At 42.0% G+C, this 23,193-nt stretch overlaps 2 protein-coding genes across 4 annotated transcripts in view; both read left to right on the top strand.

Moving 5' to 3' along the window:
* GIMAP4 (GTPase, IMAP family member 4) overlaps positions 1 to 22,926 on the top strand; it is a 32,653-nt gene extending 9,727 nt beyond the window's left edge. Inside the window, exons 1-4 of one of the 3 annotated variants that reach the window (XM_025453014.3) lie at positions 1,863 to 1,956; positions 15,788 to 15,833; positions 18,968 to 19,037; positions 21,147 to 22,926. In XM_025453014.3, the coding sequence (XP_025308799.1) occupies positions 18,980 to 19,037; positions 21,147 to 22,078 (990 nt within the window). In that variant the 5' untranslated portion in view covers positions 1,863 to 1,956; positions 15,788 to 15,833; positions 18,968 to 18,979 and the 3' untranslated portion in view covers positions 22,079 to 22,926. Of the gene's footprint in view, positions 1 to 1,862; positions 1,957 to 15,787; positions 15,834 to 18,967; positions 19,038 to 21,146 lie in introns of those variants that run through there. The other 2 variants (XM_049094937.1, XM_025453024.3) reach the window with 2 other exon arrangements.
* GIMAP7 (GTPase, IMAP family member 7) lies at positions 1,832 to 10,858 on the top strand. The gene is made up of 2 exons (XM_025453061.2): positions 1,832 to 1,956; positions 8,975 to 10,858. The coding sequence occupies exon 2, from the start codon at positions 9,014 to 9,016 to the stop codon at positions 9,887 to 9,889; it is 876 nt and encodes a 291-aa protein (XP_025308846.1). The 5' UTR covers positions 1,832 to 1,956; positions 8,975 to 9,013; the 3' UTR covers positions 9,890 to 10,858.
* Positions 22,927 to 23,193: the final 267 nt, after the last annotated feature.

Raw genomic sequence — 23,193 nt, forward strand, 5'->3', positions numbered from 1 at the left:
GACCTATACAATATAAATATCAATATAAAAGTGGAACAAAACTCAGCAGAAGTATTTGCTTTGGAATTCTGAAGGTTAAGTGAAGATCAGCTAACATTTAAAAATGGTTAGTATCAGGGCAGCCCGCGTGGCTCAGCGGTTTAGTGCTGCCTTCAGCCCAGGGCATGATCCTGGAGACTCAGGATCGAGTCCCATGTTGGGCTGCCTGCATGGAGGCTGCTTCTCCCTCTACCTGTGTCTCTGTCTCTCTCTCTCTGTGTCTCTCATGAATAAATAAATAAAATCTTAAAAAAAATAAAAATGGTATCAGTTTACAAATACATGATCTACTAAATTGTGAATGGGAGATAGTTTACAGCGAAAGAAGGGAAGTTTCCTCATATATCTGTACAAGTAGAACATTGAAAATAACGCCATCAGTATTCCAAGCAAATAACCACACTGCAATTTCCTTAATCAGTTCACTCGGTCCTATGTAATTAATTCTCACTCTGTTGGATCTTGAACCAGTCATCTGATTTCATGAGGGACATATGCTTCCAGACTGAGTCCCAGCAGTCCTGGCTCCACTCATTGGCACAGTCTGAGCATTGACTAAGCACTCCATCTTGGAAACCTGCTCTGAAGAGTCTATTTTTTTTTTAAGAGTCTATTTGGAGTAACGATAGCTCGGAGTACCTCCTACGGTTTTCCTGTGAAGCTCTGAGACTATGCTTCTCTGATGAAGACACAGATCCGGAATGGTAGTCTTTGGCAGAGTCTTCAGAGGAGCCTTAGATGGAAGCAGAAACCTGTTTGATGGCAGGACTGAATGATTGTGGTTAACTCATTAGAATAACCAAATATATCAGAGTGGAAGAGAGTAAGTCTCTTGGGGGGCTGGTCCTTATTTCATGAGGCTTTGATTGGTATTTCCTTTGAGGGATCCAGCCCCTAGCGCACTAGCACACGTAGCCCCTCTATCTCTGTTACAAGGCTGCTCTCAGACTGCAGGGAGCATCTCTCTTTGGATGTCCGTGGAGCCATTTCAATAAAGACAATAAGAGACTCCAGGTCCCTTACCCTGGTAGACAGGCTGTGGAGGTGCTGATTCTTCATTTTCATGCAGTACCCTTTGGAGGAGGAGTGAGTGGGGAGAGCTCAGGAAGCTTGAGTGACATCCAACAATTTACTTGAAGGAGATTGTTCTTAAGGAGAAGTAACTAATTTTATTTAGGTGGCAAGATAGAAGCCTCTAATATCGCTGGCCGCTTTCCTCACCTGTGGTCTGTTTGACCTTCTTGCTAAATAACAAACTGATCAAGCCCTGTATCAGTCCCTACATTGATCTCTGGCCGAAGGAAGTGGAGTTTCCTGTCAAAAGTTTGTGGGTTTTATTTCTTTTTATTTTTAAAGATTTTTTGTTGTTGTTGTTCATGAGAGACACACAGAGGCAGAGACCTAGGCAGAGGGAGAAGCAGGCTTCCTGCAGAGAGCCCGATGTGGGATCAGGACCTGAGCTGAAGGAAGACGCTCAACCACCGAGCCACCCAGGTGCCCCTTTGTGATTTTTATTTCTTGAAGATGTAGGAGGGAAGTACTTTCAGATGCATTAGACAGAGGGTGAGACACTGAGCCAGAAATCAAGAGTCCTAGAACTTTCATATCTGCTAGTTAGGTCTAGCCATTCTCAGGGTTTGGGGACAGACCCTCTGCAGGGATAGAAAACATGAAGTTAGGGTTTTCTGAACTCTCCTCCTCTCTCAGAAGGGCCTTCAGTTCTGTTCATAACACTCCCCAAATTATGGGACAGTATTTCTGTTTCTTTAAAGGCAAACTTTTCTTTCACTAGCTCCACCCAATCAGAACTTCCTGGCTCAGCGGTTTCAAAGGCTAGCTACACTTTCCTCACAGTTAGAACAAAAGCTTCGGAAGTCTTCTTTGGAGAAAACCTGAGAACCCATCGTTCAAAAGAAGGTGAGCCTGGCCTCAGAGCAATGGAGCTGTGAGAGGCAGTGGGACATGGGGATATGCATGGGGGTGGATTCTGGGGTGAGAGGGGACGAGGTCCTGTACCAGCAGCACAGCAAGGAGGATGCTGTCAGAGGGGTAGTGGAGGGTAGGGTGGGAGGAAGGGGACTCGTTGACCCAATGTCCACCTGTCTCATATTTAACAGGACAAACTTGCTGAATAGCATGATACACCTTCCATTAGTTGCTGTTGTGACAGGACAGCTGTTGTCCTCAAGGCAGGTCTTTAGAGCCAGAAGGCAATTTAGAGACCCCTGGATCTAAATCCCTCTTTCTCCTGAAAAAGAATCTGAATCCAAGCCTGTGTGAATGTGATTTTGTTAATCTCCCAAGGATAGCCCAGTCACTAATGGCATAAGAAGTAAAAACTCAGGTTGCTGAGTCCTTACAACATTTAAGGAGGGAAGTTGTATGATTGATAGTGTAGCAGATGAGGCAAGGCGGGAATGCCATGGGGGCGGGAGTAGCTATTCTACAAAGTGCATGAAATCCTTTCGTTGCCTTCCTTAATTCCAGGCCTGCTATAAGTTACGTTTCCGGAAAGAATGTGCACTATCTCCCTTGTCCTTCCCTGATCTTTCTGATTCAATGTAGACAGAAATGTAGAATCAAGGACCTGAGAAGGAACCAGAAAGAGGCCATAGTTTGTAATGGTTATGCATGAGCGTAGTAGTCAGTCAGACTTTGGATTTGGTCCCTCCTCTGCCCAATGCCTATTAGCACTGTGACCTTGGGCAAGTCTCTCAGCATTTCTGAGCTACATCAATTTCCTCATTTAAAAAGATTAGATTAAGGCTGCCTGTCTGGCTCAGTTAGAAGAGCGTGTGTGTGTGACTCTGGATCTTGGGGATCATGAGTTCGAGCCCCACGTTGGGTGTAGAGATGACTTAAATAAGCGAATAAACTTTTAAAATTAGAATAACAAAATTAGCTTCCTTGCAGGCTATTTTTGGGAGAAAAGGAAATAACGTATAAAAACTATTTATCAGGGTGCTTGGTATATTGTATACATTTAATAGTTGTTACACTACAAACAAGTTAAATTTTTAAAAAGATTTTTATTTATTTACTTATTTGAGAGAGAGAGAGAGAGAGAGAGAGCATGAGCATAAGCAGTAGGGAGGAGGCAGAGGGAGAGGGAGAAGCAGACTCCCGGATGAAAAAGGAGCCAGATGGGGGGCTGGGTCCCAAGACCCTGAGATCATGACCGGAGCTGAAGGCAGATGCTTAACCGACTAAGCCACCCAGGCGTCCCCAAGTTAAATTTTTCACTGAGGGAAATTTTTAACTCATTCAAAGATAACTTCTGTGTACCTAAACCAGGCTTCAGCAATTATCAATTTATGTCAATCTTGTTTCATCTATAAACCCCTCTCATCTGCCCCAGATTATTTTGAAGTAAATATCAGACATTGTATCACTTTATTAGTAAATATTTGAATATGTAAGTCTGAAAGATAAAGACCATTAAAAATATGACTTTTTCAGACTTTGAAAAGCAATTAGGATTTTTAAAATATTACCAGATGTGTTCAGATTCCCCAGTGGTCTCATAATTTTAAAAATTGTTTGAAATCAGATCCAAATAAGGTTCATAAATTGCAATTGTTTGATATCTCTTAGGTTTAGCTTAATAAGTTTCCACCTTCCTGTTTCTTTCTGTGAAATTTTTTTGTTTCAGAAAAGGGCAGTCTTTTGTCCAAAAGAATTGGACAGTGTACATTTTGTTGATTAAACCCTCAAGATGTTATTTAACATGCTCTTCCAGTTTCAGTGTTTAAATTCAGTGTATGAATTTAAATTTAAGGAGAGACTTGATCAGATTAAGGTTTGCCTGGTTTTTTGGAATATTTCATAGGAGCAGTTGTAAACATATCAGCATATTATGTTCACTTCTCTCTCTTCCTGTGATTTAGCAGATGCTAATGACAGCCTATAGTAAAATTGTTTCATTAAGGGTCACAAATTATTATATTCTTATTTTATCCTTCTTTCTTCATTTATTGGATGGAATAATCCTGTAAAAAGAAACTCCCCCTTAACAATTCTTTCATTTCCATGAGGTACAGTTATGTAAAATGAAAGCAATGCTTGATTCTTTCCCTTGTTCAGAATGATGTAATTATTTCCTAGCACACTACAAAGGGAACAACTGACTTCTTTTAAGAAGATGATATTGTTATGAATTCATAGATTTCAACATATTTGATATATTTCAACCCATTGGAAATATTATTCTTTTTTTTTGAAAATATTATTCTTATTGATCCCAAATTGCCCATCTGTCAGAGCCTCTTCTTGATGCTTTAGTCCTTTTGATAAGTTCTGAGTAATTTTTTTTAAAGTAATCTCTAAACCGAATGTGACCCTGATCAAGAGTTGCATGCTCTGCCAACTGAGCCAGCCAGGTGCTCCATGGTCTGAGTAATTTTTGATAGCACCCTTGCCTTATAGTATGACAAGACAGTCTAGGATCCACTTGCACATTTTCTGGCCCAGACCTGGGATCAGTACTTTTTCCTAAGAGTCCTAATGTGTTTAGTGGGAAATAGCATTTGAAGAGCACAGTATGGTCACCAAGGGTTCTCTTTGCCACTGGGTTTGTCACTGGTCTTCAAAACTAAACACACACACACACACACACACACACACACACACAAGTACAGGATAGGATTCCTAAAAAAATTTAAGATTTTTTTTTTGGCAGATTTTTTTCCCTTTTTGGGTTTATGATATACCCCATTAAGGGTGGACAACAAAATTACTGCATTTTTCAAGTTTCTTTGCAACTTTTGTGTGGTTTATCCATTACATGAAATACTATATGTTTCATTTGCTTTTGATTTTTACTAGTGTTTTAAGAAATATTTATTTATTTACTTATTTAAAGTAGGCTCCACGCTGGACCCTAAGGTGGGGTATGAACTTAATGACTCTGTGATCAAGATCTTTTTTAAAGACTTTTAAAAAAATTTATTTACTCATGAGAGACACACACACACAGAGAAAGAGAGAGAGAGAGAGGCAGAGACACAGACAGAGGGAGAAGCAGGCTCCATGCTGGGAGCCAGACATGGGACTCGATCCCAGGACTCCAGGATCACGCCCTGGGCCGAAGGCAGGCACTAAACTGCTGAGCTACCCAGGGAACCTCTGTGATCCAGATCTAAGCTGAGATCAAGAGTCAGATGCCTAACTAACATGCCACCCAGGCATCCCTTATTAGTATTTTAAAATACAGTTTTTGTTGTATGATTATATAAACTATTTACAAGTCTCCCCTACTATCTGAAAGCAGAATGTTCCTATAAAATCTTTCATAAACCAAAATGACATAAAACAGAGAAACAATTACTATTAATTTATATGGAAACATTTTGGGGTATCCCCAGATTCCCCCCAAATAATTTCCCTTATGCATTTCTGATACTTCTAGACACAACTTGCTAACAGATGCACAAAATCAATTGAGGTGAAGCCCACACGCTCACATGGTTCAAAGCTCTATCCACTGGATGCTGGGATGCTGTATGGAGTTCCTGAGAAAGGGGCTTAGCAGCACCACTCTTGCTGCCTAAGATGTGTGCTGCCTCTTTAGTGGCTCATCTAACTGTAAAAAAACTCTGAACGCTGTTTTGCTTTCAGTTTTTTTGTAAAAATGAAAATTCTCTTCAAATTTACTTTGGCTAGCAAGAACAGGCACAGAAGTAGGTCTTTCATAAGAGCAAAGTGGTATAATTTGAACTTTAAAACAGCAGGGAATAACCTGTACATGCGTTTGAGATCAGATCTGTGAAGTCTAAGTATATTCAAAGAAATGCATTTCCCAGCTTCTATTCTTGTTCCCTTCACCCTGTTCTTCCCATCCCCACAAAAGTAACCTTTTTGTTTGTTCACTTTTCAGATTTTCCTGCCATTGCTTTTTCATGTACATGAAATACATATATATACATATATATTATATTTTATACATATAGTTCATGTTCTTCCTTAATTAGAGAAATTGTAGGAAAGTGTGCATTATTTTCTTCACTTTGCCTTTTTTGTTTAATGAAATACCCTGGATATCTCTTCATACTGGCATATAGAGATATTTCTTAGACCTTTCTACACTTCTCTGTGTAAATATACCTTAGTTTATTCAACCAGTCCCTTCTTAATAGGTATTTGGTAGATTTTTGGGTTTTTTTGCTATTACAAATGGTGATGCAGTGAATAGACTTATGCATAATTTTTATCCTGTATTTTTGTCAGTGTAGCTTTGAGATGTAGGGAAGGAAAAATTCCTCCCCTACCCTTCAAGGTCTTCCAGCTGGACTAAGAACTACATTTTCTTGAGACAGATTAACGAGAGAAAAGACAAAGTGTGCCTGGAGGCCCAGTAATGAAGTTGAGACCAAAAGAAATAACCAAGGCAGGCAATTTTTATACTTTTTAGACAAAGAGACAATGAATCTGGGAGGAATTGACAAGCAAAGAAATCTTAACTTTGGGAGTTTCAATTAGTAAGGAATTCTAAACAGACTTTGGGCTGTGATAGAAAATTAGTAAAAACGAACGGGAGTTGTCTGTACAGCCTTCTTGGCTCTAAATCTCCCATCTCTGGTCATAAGGATGTCTCTTTAGCTCCTGGGACAGGGAAGGCACCTTTTACATGGGAGATTAATTTCCTACTTACAGGGGGATAGAAGACGGTCTGAGTGTCTTTCTTGCACAGGCTGTCTCTTTAGTAACTTTTATCTAAAATAATCAGTATGCCAAAGTGGCACATTTTGGAGTGGCCTGCCCTTATATACAGGCATGTATCCTAAAATTGGGTCTAAATAATCTAGGGATAAACACACATGTACTTTTGCAAGATATTACTAACTTCTCCTCTGTAGGTTTTGGACTGTTTTTCCATTCCCATTAGAAATGGAGAAGAGGACCTATTTCCTCTAAACTTTTACCAACAGATTATACTAGCAAATTTTTGGATTTTTGCCAAACCTGTAGGTGAGAAATAGTATCTCCAGTGTAATTTTAATTGTTTTAATTTAGTTATCTTACTTTTCCTATGTTTGATTTATTTTTCTCTACTTTAAGTGGGTGTTAATATCTTTTTATATATTCAAGGGACATTTTTATCCTTTGAACTGTTCATTCATATGTCTTGCTCCATTTTCTATCAAGGTGTTGGTCTTTTGTTTCTCTACTTTTAGGAATTCTGTATAGTAGGTTAATTTTCTCTTTTATTCATCATTGTTATTCTTTGTCTAATAGGAAAATTAACGCTCTTTGATATGGGTTGGAAAAATTTCTCCCCTACTTTGACATTTGTGTTTTAATTGTCTACAGTGTTCTTGGCTTCACATTATCTTTTAGATTTTTATGTCATCAAATTTATGAGTCTTTTTTCTTACTCTCTTTAAAATCTTAGAAATATTTTCCCCACCCCTAGGTTACAAAGAATTTATCTGCATTTTTTCTAGTATTTTTATGAATTAATTTTTATGTTTAGATTTCTAATCTACTTAGAATTTGAATGGCATAAGACAGTGGAGGCAGTTTTGTGTTTTTCTATATGGTTTTATAGTTACCCCAATGCTGGTTATTAGTCCATCTTTTTCCCCATTGATATGAGATGCTGTCTTATTGAATATAATTGTGGCATAATATAATTGAATTGAATATTCAGGAATATAGTATGATAAGTTTGATCTGTTTTTGAATTTTCTGGTTTTGTTTCACTGTTCTCTCTATTCATTTACTGACATCATACTGCCTTAATTTTAGAGGCTAAAATGCTTTACTATCCTGTAGAGCCAGTCATCCCTCATAGTTTTTCTTTCTTTTTTAAAAAGATTTTATTTATTTATTTATTTATTTATGAGAAACAGAAAGGCAGAGAGGTAGAGACACAGGCAGAGGGAGAAGCAGGCTCCATGCAGGGAGCCTGATGTGGGACTCGATCCCGAGGCTCCAGGATCATGCCCTGGGCGGAAGGCAGCGCTAAACCGCTGAGCCACCCAGGCTGCCCAGTTTTTCTCTTTCTTGATTGTCCAGGCTAATTTTCTTTTTTACGCATCCAGATGAATTGTTAGTCAACTTTTTAGGTGTAAGGGGAAAAAAGTGGTAACAAAAAATTTTAAATTTATATAAAATAGCATAAAAGAAGTATCTATTAACTCAAATTTTATGAAATGATTTAAACATGAATCAGTGTTGAATTTGGTGACATGTCTTCTGCGTCTAGGTATTTTTTTCTTTATGTATTCATGGGAATGTATTATAACAACCCAAGTTTCTCATATTGAACTACCCTAGTATTTCTGAAATCACATCTAATCATGGTGTATTACTTTTTTAGTGTCTAATAATTTGTTTAGGATATTTGTATTAGTATCATAAATGACAGGTCTGTAGCTTTATTTATTGAAATCTTCATTAGTCTTCAGGATCAATATCATACTTCTGCCATAGAAAGAATTGAAATCCCCTCCCCTTTTTTAAAGATCTTATTTATTTATTCATGAGAGACACAGAGAGAGAGGCAGAGACATAGGCAGAGGGAGAAGCAGTCTCCCTGCAGGGAGCCCGATATGGGACACAGTCCCAGAACCCCGGGATCACAACCTCAGCCAAAGGTAGACGCTCAACCACTGGGCCACCAAGGTGCCTGAAATTTTTCCCTTCTTTTTTAAATAATCAGGAATAGCTTAAGAAGCATTGAGATTATTAGATCTTTAAGGGTTTAGATGAGTTCCCCATGAAACCATCTGGATCTAGTACTCTTTTGTGTGGAAACTCTTTAGCTATTTTATTATTTCTTCCACAATAATTGAACTGTTTCATCTCTGTCTTTATGGGATCAACATGGATAATAGACTACTATACACTTTCAAGGAAGAACAAAAAAAAAGAAAAGAGGGCGTAATATTTTCCACTTACATTGATCCTTTACCTTCTCCTTGCCTTCCTTAAGGTCTGTGGATACTAAGCCCTAAAGCCTCTTGATATTAACATGGCTGACCCTCAGGACAACACTCTGAGGATTGTTCTGGTAGGGAAAACTGGAAGTGGAAAAAGTGCAACAGCGAATACCATTCTTGGGAGACAAGTATTTGACTCTAGAATTGCAGCCCATGCTATCACCAAAGAGTGTCAGAAAGCATCCCGGGAATGGGAAGGGAGGAAACTTCTTGTTGTTGACACCCCAGGGCTCTTTGATACCAAGGAGACCCTGGACACTACTTGCAAGGAAATCAGCAGGTGTGTTATCTCCTCCTGTCCTGGGCCCCACGCCATCCTCTTGGTTCTACAGTTGGGCCGCTACACAGAGGAAGAGCAGAAGACCGTGGCATTGATCAAGGCTGTCTTTGGGAAGCCAGCCTTGAAGCACATGATCATGTTGTTCACTCGCAAAGATAACTTAGAGGATCAGAGCCTAAGTGACTTTATAGAGAGCGCAGATGTGAAGCTAAAGAACATCACCAAGGAGTGTGGGGACCGCTACTGTGCCTTCAACAACAGAGCCAAAGAAGCCGAGAAGGAAGCTCAAGTGCAGGAGCTGGTGGAGCTGATAGAGCAGATGGTGCAGAGCAATGGCGGGGCTTACTTTTCTGATGACATTTACAAGGACACAGAGGAAAGGCTGAAACGAAAGGCAGAAATCCTGAAGAAAATCTACACTGATCAATTAAATAAAGAAATTAAACTAATAGAAAAGGAATATGCTCATTTATCACAGAAAGAAAGAGAGGAAAAAATAAAAGTACTGAGGATGAAGTATGAGGAACAAATAAAAAATCTAAGGGAAGAAGCTGAGAAGGGAATATTTGGAGATGTTTTAAATAGTATTATGAGGGTACTTTCAAGAATATGGCATATGTTTTGGTAATAATGTCAATTTTACTTTTGCTTCTGAATTTACTATGGCTTGTAATAGTGGTAGATTGTATTTTCCAAAGATAGCTAACAATATATTCTATCCTACTTATTCTTCTTACAATCTGACCTTGTTACTTTTCCCACTGAGTTGCAGGGTCTGTGTCTCCTACTTTGAAATTAGACAGGCTTTGTGACTGTTTTGATAAATAGCAGATGGCTAAAGCAACCTCTTGTGACTCTATGGCTAGACATGGAAAATGCCCCTTGCCCTGCAGGGGGGCTTGCCCTTGGGACTAAGCCATCATGTTATGAGAAAGGCCATGTTGTCCATTGAGAGGCTCCCATGAAGAGGGCTTGACGTCGCTGGCCTACTCCCCTGGCTCATCTTTCATTTCCTAGCCGGACCAACTTGGAAGCCATGCAAGCAAGGCAACACGGAAGGAAGCTCTCTGGCTGCCCTGCCACCTCAGACAAAGTTGCAAAGAGCAGAGATGAGTCCCTTCCAAATTGCAGATTGAAGAGAAAAAAAAAATGATGGTGGTTGTTTTAAGCCACTGAGCTTCAGAATGGTTTGTTATGTAGTGACAGCTAACCAGAGTGGAGCCCCTTCCCAGCTCCATTTGCCACCACCTCCTGTTCCCACCTGTCCCTCTTTACAGGGTCAACAAATTGAAGAAGTTACAAAATTAGCATGCTCAGGCAATGATATATAGAGTTGAAAGACTCCATTTAGGAAAATTCAAATAAGAAATCCTGCATACATTAAGTGTTAGTGCCACTGGTAACATGCACTGTTCTAGGGCTTGTCTACGAGTCCCCTTTAGGGAAGCATTGGCTTTCTCTGGACTATTGAACATACAACTTCTGTGAGTTGATTTTTTTTCTCTTAACCTCATATTCTATTTTGGAAGATTAAAACATACCAGAGGAAAAATGAGTAAATCAAATAAATCATTATCTCTTTACTTGTCAAACGAAATATTGCTTACTCAATTATCTACATATTTTGTATCCCAACTATCTCCACATGATGAGGACTCTGGAAGTTCCAGCCTTTTATGTGTGCATGAAACTTGTTATTGTAATGTGTGATAGTCATGACCCACAATGTGGAACTTAAACTAGGATTTTTTTCAAAGATTTTATTTATTTATTCATGAGAGACACGCAGAGAGAGGCAGAGACATAGGCAGAGAATGTGTCCACATGGGTGATGAGTTTCTTCCAGAAATGAGAAAGTTAAAGGTGACAGGTAAGGTTGTCAGGGGAAGGGTAGGGTCAGGAGCAATAGTGTTCAGTTAGGTTTGTGACAAGTTGAATATCAGTTGTCAAAGGGTCCAATATAAATGAACTGCATTAACCTGAAATTTTGGTCTGAAGATTATGTGACAGTCTTGGAATGAATGGTAGGATAGTATATAAATATAAATATCCCCCCCCAAAATAAATAAATATAAATATCCCCCTCAATTTCACCTGGGTCTTCAATATCCCCACCTGGCCAATATCCCCACCGTCCAAAGCTGTATGCTAGAAGATCCATGTAAGACTTACAAAGGAAGGAGCAAGAACCAGTTTTGTGAGGTTTAGTTCTTCAACTAATTTGATAGCTATTTGGAGGAGTCAAGAGGAAAGGATTTTTAAAAGAATTATTTATTTATTTATTTATTTATTTATTTATTTATTTATTTATTATTTGAGAGACAGGCAGCATGTGAAGAGGGGAGGGGGCAGAGGGAGAGATAATCCTGAAGCAGTCTCCCTGCTGAGCAGGGAGCCTGACTGGGGTGGGGGCAGGTGGATGAGGGGGCTTGATCCCAAGACCCTAAGACCAGGACCTGACCTGGAATCAAGAGTCAGTCACCCAACCAATTGAGCCACCCAGGCACCCCCAATTTTTTTAAAATTTTACCTATTTAAGTAATCTCTCACTCGACTTGGGGCTCTCGAACTCAAGAACTTGAGATCAAGAGTCACATGCTGTTTTAACCGAACCAGCCAGGGACCCCAAGAGAAAAAGACTTTTTGAAAGAGATCATTTCAGTTATAGGGACAATGACCTAATTCTAGGGGTTCATCTGGAGAACAGTCTACCTACCTGGTGCAAAAAGTGACCAGGTGTAGTTGTGGGATTAAATAAAGGAGGGACCCTAGGGACTCTGATCTGTGGCCCTGCCCAGCAGATGGAGGTTCCCTCTGCCTCAAACCAAGTGAGGTGGCCTCTGGACCTTGATGTTGCCAGAGAGTGTGGCTGCGTATGTTCCGAGATTCCTGAGGGGACTTGATCTGTGTCCCTTGGAGTTTGGCTTTGCTCTCTAGTGGTCCCATGGGACATAGGACATGAAGAGATGTTGCTGTGCTCTATGGAGGGAGCAGGGGACACATGGAGGTAGCTGTCTGGGGAACAGTCAAAACTTTCACTAACTGCAGGGGAAAAGTAAGTGTTGCTCATAAATTAAATGTGGGCCACAGAGGTGGGAGTCAGTTATGCATATTGTACAGAGAGGGGACACATGGAGGTGGCTGTCTGGGGACAGGGGTAAGTGAACAGCACATGAGGAACATCTGTGGCTCATACCCACAGCCGTTGTTTGTGATGGTGTTTCACTGGTGTCTACATACTTGAGCATTTATTCAACTGCATTCTCTAATTATGTGTGGTTTATTACATGTCAAAGATATTTGTATTTTCTATTTTAAATGGGGTTGTCTTGGGATGCCTGGGTGGCTCAGCGGTTGATCGTCTGCCTTCGGCTCAGGCCTGATCCTGGGATCCAGGATCGAGTCCCACATCGGGCTCCCTGCGAGGAACCTGCTTCTCTGCCTCTCTCTCTCTCTCTCTCCAATAAATAAAAATAAATAAATAAATGGGATTGTCTTTGTATTTTTATAAATTTTAAGAGCTCTTTACACATTCTATTTTTTTGTCCAATCTTTATCAAATATATACCTAAGTTCTTTATCTGGTATATGAATTTTTTTTTAAATTTTTATTTATTTATGATAGTCACACACAGATAGAGAGAGAGAGGCAGAGACACAGGCAGAGGGAGAAGCAGGCTCCATGCACCGGGAGCCCGACGTGGGATTCGATCCCGGGTCTCCAGGATCTCGCCCTGGGCCAAAGGCAGGCGCCAAACCGCTGCGCCACCCAGGGATCCCTATCTGGTATATGAATTGCAGATAGTTTCTCCCAGTTTGTAGCTTGCTCTTTTTTAAAAAATTTATTTCCTTACTGCTTATCTTCAGATATATATTTTCCTGATTATTTTTCATTCTTTCTATTTCCTACTATGTACACTGAAAGCTAAATTTTAATCTGCAGTTACTGCTTTAGCTGCATTTTGTAAGCTTTCTACTTGTCCAGCCTATTCCATATTTCACTTTCTTCCCCTTCCTCTTTGTGGTTTAATTGGAATTATTCGGTTTTTGCCCCCCACATTCTATTTTTTTCTCTATTAGTTTGGAAATTATATTACACTTTTCCTGTAGTCACCCAGTGATTATAAAACACAGTTGTTACTTCTCAAAGTCACAAGAAATTTATGTTTTAATTTTCTTCTATACAACAAATTACTTTAGAACATTTAAATTCTGTTCCCACTCTCCACCCCAATCTATATATTGTTATTGTTGAATATTTAATTTTCCTATTTTTTTCCTTTTTAAACCCTAGGAAGTATTAACAGTATTTTATATAGTTTACATTTGTTTAAACTTAGTCTTTTTTTATTTTCCTCCTCCTCTGATTTTACTGTGATTGCTCTCCTCTTGCCTCAGATATATTCCCTATAAATTTCTCATCTGAGACTGTGTTGGTGGCAAGAAATCTCAGTCTCTCTTGTCTGAAATGTATTTTTAAAAATATTTTATTTATTCATGAGAGACACAGAGAGGTGGAGACATAGGCAGAAGGAGAAGCAGACCCCCTTGCTGAGCAGGGAGCCCTGATGCAGGGCTCGATCCAGCACCCCTGGGATCATGACCTGAGCTGAAGGCAGACACTTAACCCATTGAGCCACCCAGGCACCCCCTCCACTGATTTCTTCATAGTGATAGAGGAAGCCAGAGAAACAGTGGAGGCAGATTTTCAATGTGCTAAGAGAAAATAACAACTAGCCTGAAATCCTGCACTCAGGGAAATAACTGTCAAAAATGAAAGCAAAATACATACATTTCAGAAGTGCCTGGGTAGCTCAGTCAAGTGTCTAACCTCGGCTCAGGTCATGAACCTGGGTGTTGTTACAAATGTAAACCATCACAGAGAATTTCCTTGTAAGTATTGATGCTTGTGACCCAAATAAAGAATATCTAAGTAATGGGATCCCTGGGTGGCGCAACCGTTTGGCGCCTGCCTTTGGCCCAGGGCGCGATCCTGGAGACCCAGGATCGAATCCCACATCAGGCTCCCAGTGCATGGAGCCTGCTTCTCCCTCTGCCTGTGTCTCTGCCTCTCTCTCTCTCTCTCTGTGACTATCATAAATAAATAAAAAAAAATTAAAAAAAAAAAAAAAAAAAAGAATATCTAAGTAATGGTTTGGGGGTTTAATAGTACTTAAAATTTCTGTTATATTTTACATCAATCTCTGCTCCCACTCCCACACTTAAATAGAGAATGATACAGACCTTCTAGCTGGGCTTAAGCTTAGAAATGAAATATAATCCTATCCTTTCTCTCTTCAGATCACTTCAGAATCACAGATATGTGTTCATACTCTGCTTGTTTTTCTGACTTGCTTTCGTTTGCTTATTTCATCTAAGGGCTGAGTCGTGCTTGTTATTTAGGTTCTATTGTTCTGGAATGTTCTTTATCCTCACTGCTAGTGCATGATTTGTTCCTTTGCCCTGTCTCCTGTTTTAAAGAAGTCATCAGGGGCGCCTGGGTAGCTCAGTGGCTGAGCATCTGCATTCAGCTCAGGTTGTGATTCCCAGGGTCCCGGGATTGAGTCCTGCATTGGGCTCCCTGCATGGAGCCTGCTTCTCCCTCTGCCTGTGTCTCTGCCTCTCTCTGTGTGTCTCTTATGAAGAAATAAATAAAAGCTCTAATAAATAAATAATTAATGTAGTCATCATCCGGTGCTTATATACACCAGGCCAACCCCATACTATCCTCAGAGATACTTATATCTTCTATTTTATCTCTTTGGAATTGTTAGCAGTTTGTATAATCACTCAAGTGCTATGCAACTTTAAATAAAGTCTCAGGGACACCTGGGGGGCTCAGCGGTTAAGCGTCTGCTTTCAGCTCAGAGCATGATCTTGGAGTCCTGGGATGTAGTCCCACATCAGGATCCTTGCAGGAAGCATGCTTCTCTCTCTGCCTGTGTCTCTGCCTCTGTGTGTGTCTCTCATAAATAAAAAAAATCTTTTTTTTTTTTAAAAAAGGAAAGAAATAAAGTCTCAGTTATGGGGTGTAATAGTAAACTGGCTTTCATACTGGGATCCCCCCCCCCCCATACTCACAGTTTGCATTTTCATGGCAGGTAGTGTCAGATGTCAATGATTAGCCTATTGCAAATGGTCTGAGCACCATCTCACAGGGTGACTTTGTACCCATATAATTAATTAAATGAAGATCATTTACCCTCTCTTGCTTGAGCGGATGAGACCTTGGAAATAGCAGCTCTTTCTCCCTCAGACACTGGGAGGAAGGAGAGGCAGTAGGGCTGCCTACACTGATACTGGCTTAAAGCAGTAGGGGCAGATGTTAGGCTGGAAGGCCTGATATGCTGAGTTGTGGGGTTGGGGACTATAGGCTTTCAGAACAGCTGAGTCACCCAGGACCCCTACAGAAAGTTCTGTTTGCAACCACTGGATGATGAAGTGGGCAGGTCTCTTACTCTAGCATGTTTGGACGGCTCCTCCTCTCACTTCCTCTTCTCTTCTTTTTCTCAACATCTTGTCTTAGAATTGCCTTCAAACTTAGAGAAGGGAGCAGCACCCAGATTTTCCAGGTAAGAGGAAAAGGGGTATTTGGGGAGAGGGTAACGTGATTTGGTGGACAGAGGACCTCTCCCTTGGGTGTAGATCTTAAACCTACTGGTATATTCCTTCTCAGAAGGTATAGGTCTTGTTACTACCTGTTTCTTGTTTTTGCTGATACTAGGTTGTAATCTGTTTGTTTAAAGATCTTATTTATTTGAGAGAGCACCTCCGTGCAAGTGGGGGCGGGACAGAGGAAGAGGGAGAAGCAGATTCCTTGCTGAGCAGAGGGTCTGATGTGGGGCTTGATCCCAGGGTCCTGGGATCATGACCTGAGCCAAAGGCAGATGCTTAACCCAGAGAGCTACCCAGACACCCCTATAATCTGTTTTGAAGGCTGAGCCCTACAAATCAATGCATCTTTCAGGGGTTGCTGTCCAAAGGATATTTGTTAAAATAAGTGATTCCTTATGGTAGGGGAACAGGGGACTAGCTGGGGACAAGGCACAAGCCGGGGCAGCTCATGGGCAAGCCCTTGAGACAGGTAGAGGGACATTCTTCTAGGGACTCAACTGCCTCCATGTTCATAATGTGCTGAAGGTGAAAGTCCATCTTAGCCCGACCCCCAGGAGCCTGTAGGTCTACTTTAACATATAAAAACTCCTTTGGGGGATCCCTGGGTGGCGCAGCGGTTTGGCGCCTGCCTTTGGCCCAGGGCGTGATCCTGGAGACCCTGGGTCGAATCCCACGTCGGGCTCCCGGTGCATGGAGCCTGCTTCTCCCTCTGCCTGTGTCTCTGCCTCTTTCTCTCTCTGTCTCTCTCTCTCTCTCTGTGTGATGACTATCGTAAATAAATAAAAATAAATTAAAAAAATTAAAAAGAAAGTGCTAAAAAAAAAAAACTCCTTTGGAAATTTCCTTTGTCTCTAAACCCCCCAAAGTATATGATCACCCCCCAAGCACATGTTGCACCCCTACACATCTGACGGGTCTCATGACTCAGGCCTAATTAGACAGGAATCAGTGACCTTTCCCCAACAATAGCTACCCCCTCACAGTCCTGGAAACCCTACTTCCAAAATTCCTTAGAGAACACGCTGTCCCCAAACCCCTCCTGACTCCCAGGTATATAGTGAGCCACCCCTCAGGGGCCTGGGTCAACTGCTCTTCCTGCCCACAGGTCCTGGCCTCGGGCTTTAAAAAAAAACCACCATTTTGCACCAAAGACATCTCAAGAATTCTTTTTTGGTCGTCGGCTCCAGACCTCACCCCACCAACCCTCACCTATATTCCAAAACTTCATCACTTTAACTATTTATAGAATATATAAATAAACTTAAAGCTTTCAGGGGTAGAGTTGGGTAAGCAGACAGAAGTCACTCCGTGGGGAGCAGATGGGAGATGTGAGAAGTACAGCTCACTGTCACCTGCCCCAAAGCCAGCACCTAGGTCAGGCCCAGAGGCTCTCTCTTTTTTTTTTTTTTTTTTTTAATTTTTATTTATTTATGATAGTCACAGAGAGAGAGAGAGAGAGAGGCAGAAACACAGGTAGAGGGAGAAGCAGGCTCCATGCACCGGGAGACCGACGTGGGATTCGATCCCGGGTCTCCAGGATCGCGCCCTGGGCCAAAGGCAGGCGCCAAACCGCTGCGCCACCCAGGGATCCCTCAGAGGCTCTCTTACCCAGCTAACCTAAGTGCCTACTCAGACCTGCCTCCAGAGGGAGGTCTGAGCCTCGCTCAGAGTTGGGGAAAAGGAATCTTAGGAGGTGGGATGACAGAGATGTCCCCCCACCCCCCACCCCGCCGCCCTCAGGTGACTCTCGGCAGTTCAGGAGGAGCTAAGGACCAATGATGCTTGTTTTGTTTTTATGTTTTGTGGGTTTTTTGTTTTGTGTTTTAGAGAAGGAGAGGGGGCAGGCAGGGACCGAGGGAGAGAGAGAGACTTAAACGGGCCCCATGTCAGCATGACCTGAGCCAAAATCAAGAGTTGGCCACTTGACTGACTGAGCCACCTAGGCTCCCCTGGATGCTTATTTTTAGGGAGTAGGAGAACTCAGCCCCCAGAGTCAGTGCCACAAAAGTACAGTCCTCTGTTTTTACATCGGAATTGGGATAAACAGCACAGCACTGCAGAATGGAGAGAACCCAGGGGCACCTGGGTGACTTAGACCCTTGAACATCTGGCTTAGATCATGATTTAAGGATCATGAGATTGAGCCCCGCATCATGATCTGTGCTGGGCATGAAGCCTGCTTAAGGTTCTCTCTCCTACCCCCTCTGCAGCTCCCTTGACTCACTTAAATAAGATTAAAAAAAAAATATATATATATATATATATAGAGAGAGAGAGAGAGAGAGCCCACATGCTGGAAGAAGGACCTTAAGAAATACCCCAAAACCTTTTGTTTTCCTTTTCTGTTATTCTACCTACCTACTCCCTAGCACCCATCACTAACATCAAGTTTGTGGCCAAAGCTGATCTTTAAAATTGTGTGATTTCTCTTCTCAGTGTACAAGAAGCTGTTTCTTATTCCTTATCCTTACGGGATAAAGAAATGAACGACTCTTCCTACAAAAGAAATATCTGTCCTTGTAATAGTATTTAGATTTTTTTTTTTTTGATGGCTTCTTATCAGATGAGCCTGGCCTTAACAACTAGTATTTTCAGCCTGTCCTAGTCAAAGTCCGCTCCAATAAGAGTTCTGTGTAGGGAAACAAAATTCAACCAAGTAAATTTGAAGATCCAGTTGGTCTTATTAATGATTCCTGAATCAGGCAGCACCTTATCCAGCAAATAGAGGGGACAACCACTGACCTACACAAAAGAAAGGCACAAGGGCAGAGAGAGGTCATTAAAATAGAAGAAGAAAGGAATTTATTAGCAAGGAATGCATTGTTTAGGCACTGCTGGCTTGAGACAGTCCTTAGGATTGCCAGGAAAGGGCACCTGGAAGCAGTGCCTATGAAGTCCTCGAAGCCCTCGAAACATTTGTTTGTGTAGAGAAAAAGGAACAATCTGGAGAGTGGAGAAGCATTGGGAAATCAAGGAGGAGAAAGCAAGAAGCCAGTTTACAGAAAAAATGAAACTGATGGCTACGCGGGGTTGAGGTTTCTACTTACTTTCTATTTCCCTAAAATGACATGTCATGTTTCTTTCTGTCCAGGAGTTCATTGCAATGGCAGCCCTGATGTCCAGTGCAAGCTCCGGTGCCAGTGAACCCCTGAGCAGCTTCGGTGAGAGGGTGTCCGGCCCAGAGGGAGGACAGCTATTAGGGGGTGTTCTCCTGCACTGGCCACCAGCCCTCATGCCAGCTGGAGCACTGTACCCCATCCCCATGTCTGATTTCCTCTCCATTCACTCTGGACCCTCTTGCACTTTCTCCTGGTAAAGGGCCTTTCTGTTTCTCCTCCCCTGATTTTCTGCTCCCTCTCTACCAATGCCCTCAGGATGTCCTGAGGTTGGAGTCTTCCATGGTGCTGCTAACTGAATAATCATCTGAACTCCCATCTACATTTTTCCTTAGATAATCCTCACCATCCTGTATTCGATGTTCTTGATTTCTGGAAGTCACTTGTCTCACCCCAGGATTCTGGTTATCAGATGCAGGCAACTCTGCATTAGGGTTGGTTCTGCTAATCCTCAGAAGGAGAGGGGGATTCCCTATAGATTTCGTGGAAGCCAGAGTTGGGGTTCTGCAATCTCTCTCCTCTATTTGGTATTTTTAAAAGAATATTCCAATTGACAGGGTAGATGGAAGGGGACAAAATGGAAGCGGAGAGACCACCTGGGAGCCTCTGGAAGCATGGATGCTGATGGTAGCTTGAGCTAGTGTAGTGGGCTTCCAAGTGGAGAGAGGCACAGATTTGCAGGTGAAGTCAAGAGAACACGCTGCTGGGCCAGATGTGGAAAGTAAAGGAAAGAGAAGAATCAAGAGCAGTGCCTAGATTTTTGGTCCGAATGGCAATATTCCCCCTGAGAAATAAGATGGGGCTTATAACAGTGTCTGGAATTGTGAGTGTGGTGATGTATGCATCATCTTCAAGCCAAAATGGAAGGTTGTGATACAGGATTCCTCATGCAGAAATCAGCCTCCTTCAAGGGCTATGCAGGTAGGGTCCACCTTCTCGGAGAAACAGGCTCTCAAATGTGATTGCGCCCTGTTTATCCATCCCAGGGGTCCTGGCTCTGTGCTTAACAAATACTGAAGCCCAGGCCCGTACTGACACAGTAAGATGTGCAGAGGATCACTGAATACCAGTGCGGAAGAACTGCATAGATGATTTGGAGTTGCACTCAAGGCTCAGTGGTTGTTCCGAGAACAGAGTTTCTGTTGCTAGGCTGCGCTGTGCAGGTGTTAGCTGTCGACTTTCCTAGGAAGAAAATGTGCTTCATCTGGTGAAAATAAGAGAGGATAACTCCATCGATGTATGGGTTTCTTCTTTCTTTTTTGATCTATCGAAGAATTTTATAGTCCCTTCAGAGAACTGTCAATATTTTCTGGCTATAATTCTTTAATGTCTTAATTTAGAATGTAAAAAAAATGTAGGTAGATTCTAATCTAAGGTCTTTATTTTTTTAAAGAGTTTCTTTATTTATTAATGAGAGACACAGAGAGAGGGGCAGAGACACAGGCAGAGGGAGAAGCAGGCTCCCTGCGGGGGGCCCGATGCAGGACTCGATCCCAGGACCCCGGGATCATGACCTGAGCCAAAGGCAGACACTCAACCACTGAGCCACCCAGGACCCTGAAGGTCTTTAACTTTAAATGAAGGTATTCTGTTCTCTCTTGGGTCACAATCCCTGACAGGATGGTCACACATAGGAACTAGAAAGGGATGCTTTGTCTTTCTGCCCTGGCATCCCTTTTGTACCTCGCAAGGATGGGATGGTTTGTATGACCTGCCCACTTGACTCCTTAATGGATAGAGGAAAAGTTCCATTTTGAATACAGTTTGGGGAAGGAACTCCCACTGAGAGGTCCCAAAGTCAGATTTCGTGTTACTTCCTGCATGGCTCTGATGACCAGCTACCAGCAGCAGCTCTGAGTTCTCTTCTTGAACTATTTTGTTTCCTCTTCTGTGGGCTACTTAGCTATAAGAGGTAAGAATAAGAAGCTCAAGAGAATCCTGGAAAGTATTTGGCCCTTTTCCAAGCGCTGCAAGAGGAACCTCAGGCTGTCTATAGACTTTCAATAGGCTTCTATAGAAGGGTGCTGAAGTCACTCACAGGAGGGGAGCCTCAGGCAATAGAGGAGGGGGTTGTATGAGGGGGACAGGGGCCCTGCTGGGGAAACAGCTAGAGGTCCATCTTAATGCTGTGGCTTCTGTTTCCTGATATCCAAGGGCTTGGATCCCAAGACTGCAGAGACTCACAACTGAGACTTGTCTTAGTGGGAAAGACTGGAGCGGGAAAGAGTGCAACAGGCAACAGCATCCTTGGAGAGAAAGTGTTTCATTCCAGCATCGCAGCAAAATCTGTCACCAAGGTCTGTAAGAAAGGGAGCAGCAGGTGGCATGGGAGAGAACTCATCGTCGTGGATACGCCTGGCATTTTCGACACCGAGGTACAGGATGCTGACACGTGCAGAGAGATTGCTCACTGCATCCTCCTGACCTCCCCGGGGCCTCACGCTCTGCTCCTGGTGGTCCCGCTGGGCCGGTATACTCAGGAAGAACGCAAGGCCATGGAGAAGATTCTGCAAATGTTTGGACCCCGAGCTCGGAGGTATATGATTCTCTTATTCACCCGGAAAGATGACTTGGATGGCATGCATTTCCAGGACTACTTAAAGGATGCTTCAGAAGATATCCAAGAGCTGGTGGACATGTTCCGGGATCGCTACTGTGTGTTCAACAATCGAGCAACAGGAACTGAGCAGGAGGCTCAGAGAATGCAGCTACTCACCCTGGTCCAGCGCGTGGTGATGGAGAATGAAGGAGGATGTTACACCAATAAGATGTTCCAAAAGGCTGAAGAGGAGATTCAGAAAAAAATCGAAGTGTTACAAGAATTTTACAGAGCAGAGCTAGAGAGACAGAGAGTGCAGATAAGAGAGGAGTTTGGAGAGAAAATCAGAATGCTGGAGGATAAACTGGAGCAGCAAAAACGACAGGAAGAAATGGAGATGAAGTTGGCAGAGAGGGAGGCTTTCTACGCTCTAAAGCAGCAGAATGCCAGAAATGAAGTTGAGAGTGAAAGTGGGATACTTGATATCATCATGAAAGTACTGGAGATGGCTTTCCATGTTTTCTTCTACCTATTTAAGGAAGATTAAACTGAATGAAAAGATCTCCTTATTCCCTGTGTGTTTCCTGGTGGTCTTGCCCCACCTCTACCTCCCAACTTGTTCACCAAAGTCAGAGTGCTCCGAGTTGTGTGTCCCAGGCTCTCCCAACTAAAGTGTGTAATAAAGCTCACTGTCAGCAATTGGTAGAGGTCTGGTTGACTTAACAGAAGAGGGATAAATTCTCAGTTTGTGGAACTCCAAAGCAGAAAGTACTGATGCCCTCTGCCTTGTGAATTCTTCAAAGAAGATGACCTCGAACTTTCTCTATTGCTCCCTCATAAAAGTTTCTCCTCTAGATTCTTTCTAGATTGCTGGATCATCTCCCTCTGCTGCTTCTACCACTTATTTTTGCCCTTAGGACATAGTGAGGATAACCTTAGCCATAGGGTTGGTTAGAAAGATCAGTTCTGTGTGTTGGGTAATCTATAGATGGAGATACTTATAGAACTCTTTCCACATGATTGGAAATATGTGTTTAATTATATTTTTACAGAAGGACTCAAATTGTTCCTTACCATCTGCCCCCTGAAGAACAATGGAGCATCTGGAAAATAGATCTCTCAGAACTCAACTAAGTAAAATTCCAGAAAGAGTGGATGAAAGAGATTCAACACATAAGAGAGCAATGTTCAGACATCCAAAGCAGCTCTTTGACCAACCTCAATGCAAAAGTATTTGCTGAATAACCACTTTTCCTTGTGAAACCAATTGTTGCCATCACATCTTGATTATTTACTGCTTACTTATTGCTTTGGAGGTCATCCCCACATTGCCCACCCCCACCCAGTTGAATTGTTTGTTTACTGTTACTACAATAAATCTTTTCTGTTCTCTCATATTTGTATAAAATTGGAGTCCACTCTTTCTTGGAAAATACCACTGCTATATCTTCTAAGAACACAGGGATGAGTTTCATTTTTTTTTTTTGTAAAATTTCAAGATGATTTCGGAACTAGTCTTCATCAACCTTCAAGACATCTCTCCTCCTCTTTCCCGGAACACTCCAGCCACAGTTTCAGCCCCTCCACCAGTCCAACACCACATTCTCCTTGATTCATTCATTCTGCACTAATAGAAATCATGTGTAACCAAGATTTCAGAGA

The sequence above is a fragment of the Canis lupus genome, chromosome 16, assembly GCF_003254725.2.
Source record: "Canis lupus dingo isolate Sandy chromosome 16, ASM325472v2, whole genome shotgun sequence".
In the NCBI taxonomy this organism is placed as follows: Eukaryota; Metazoa; Chordata; class Mammalia; order Carnivora; family Canidae; genus Canis; species Canis lupus.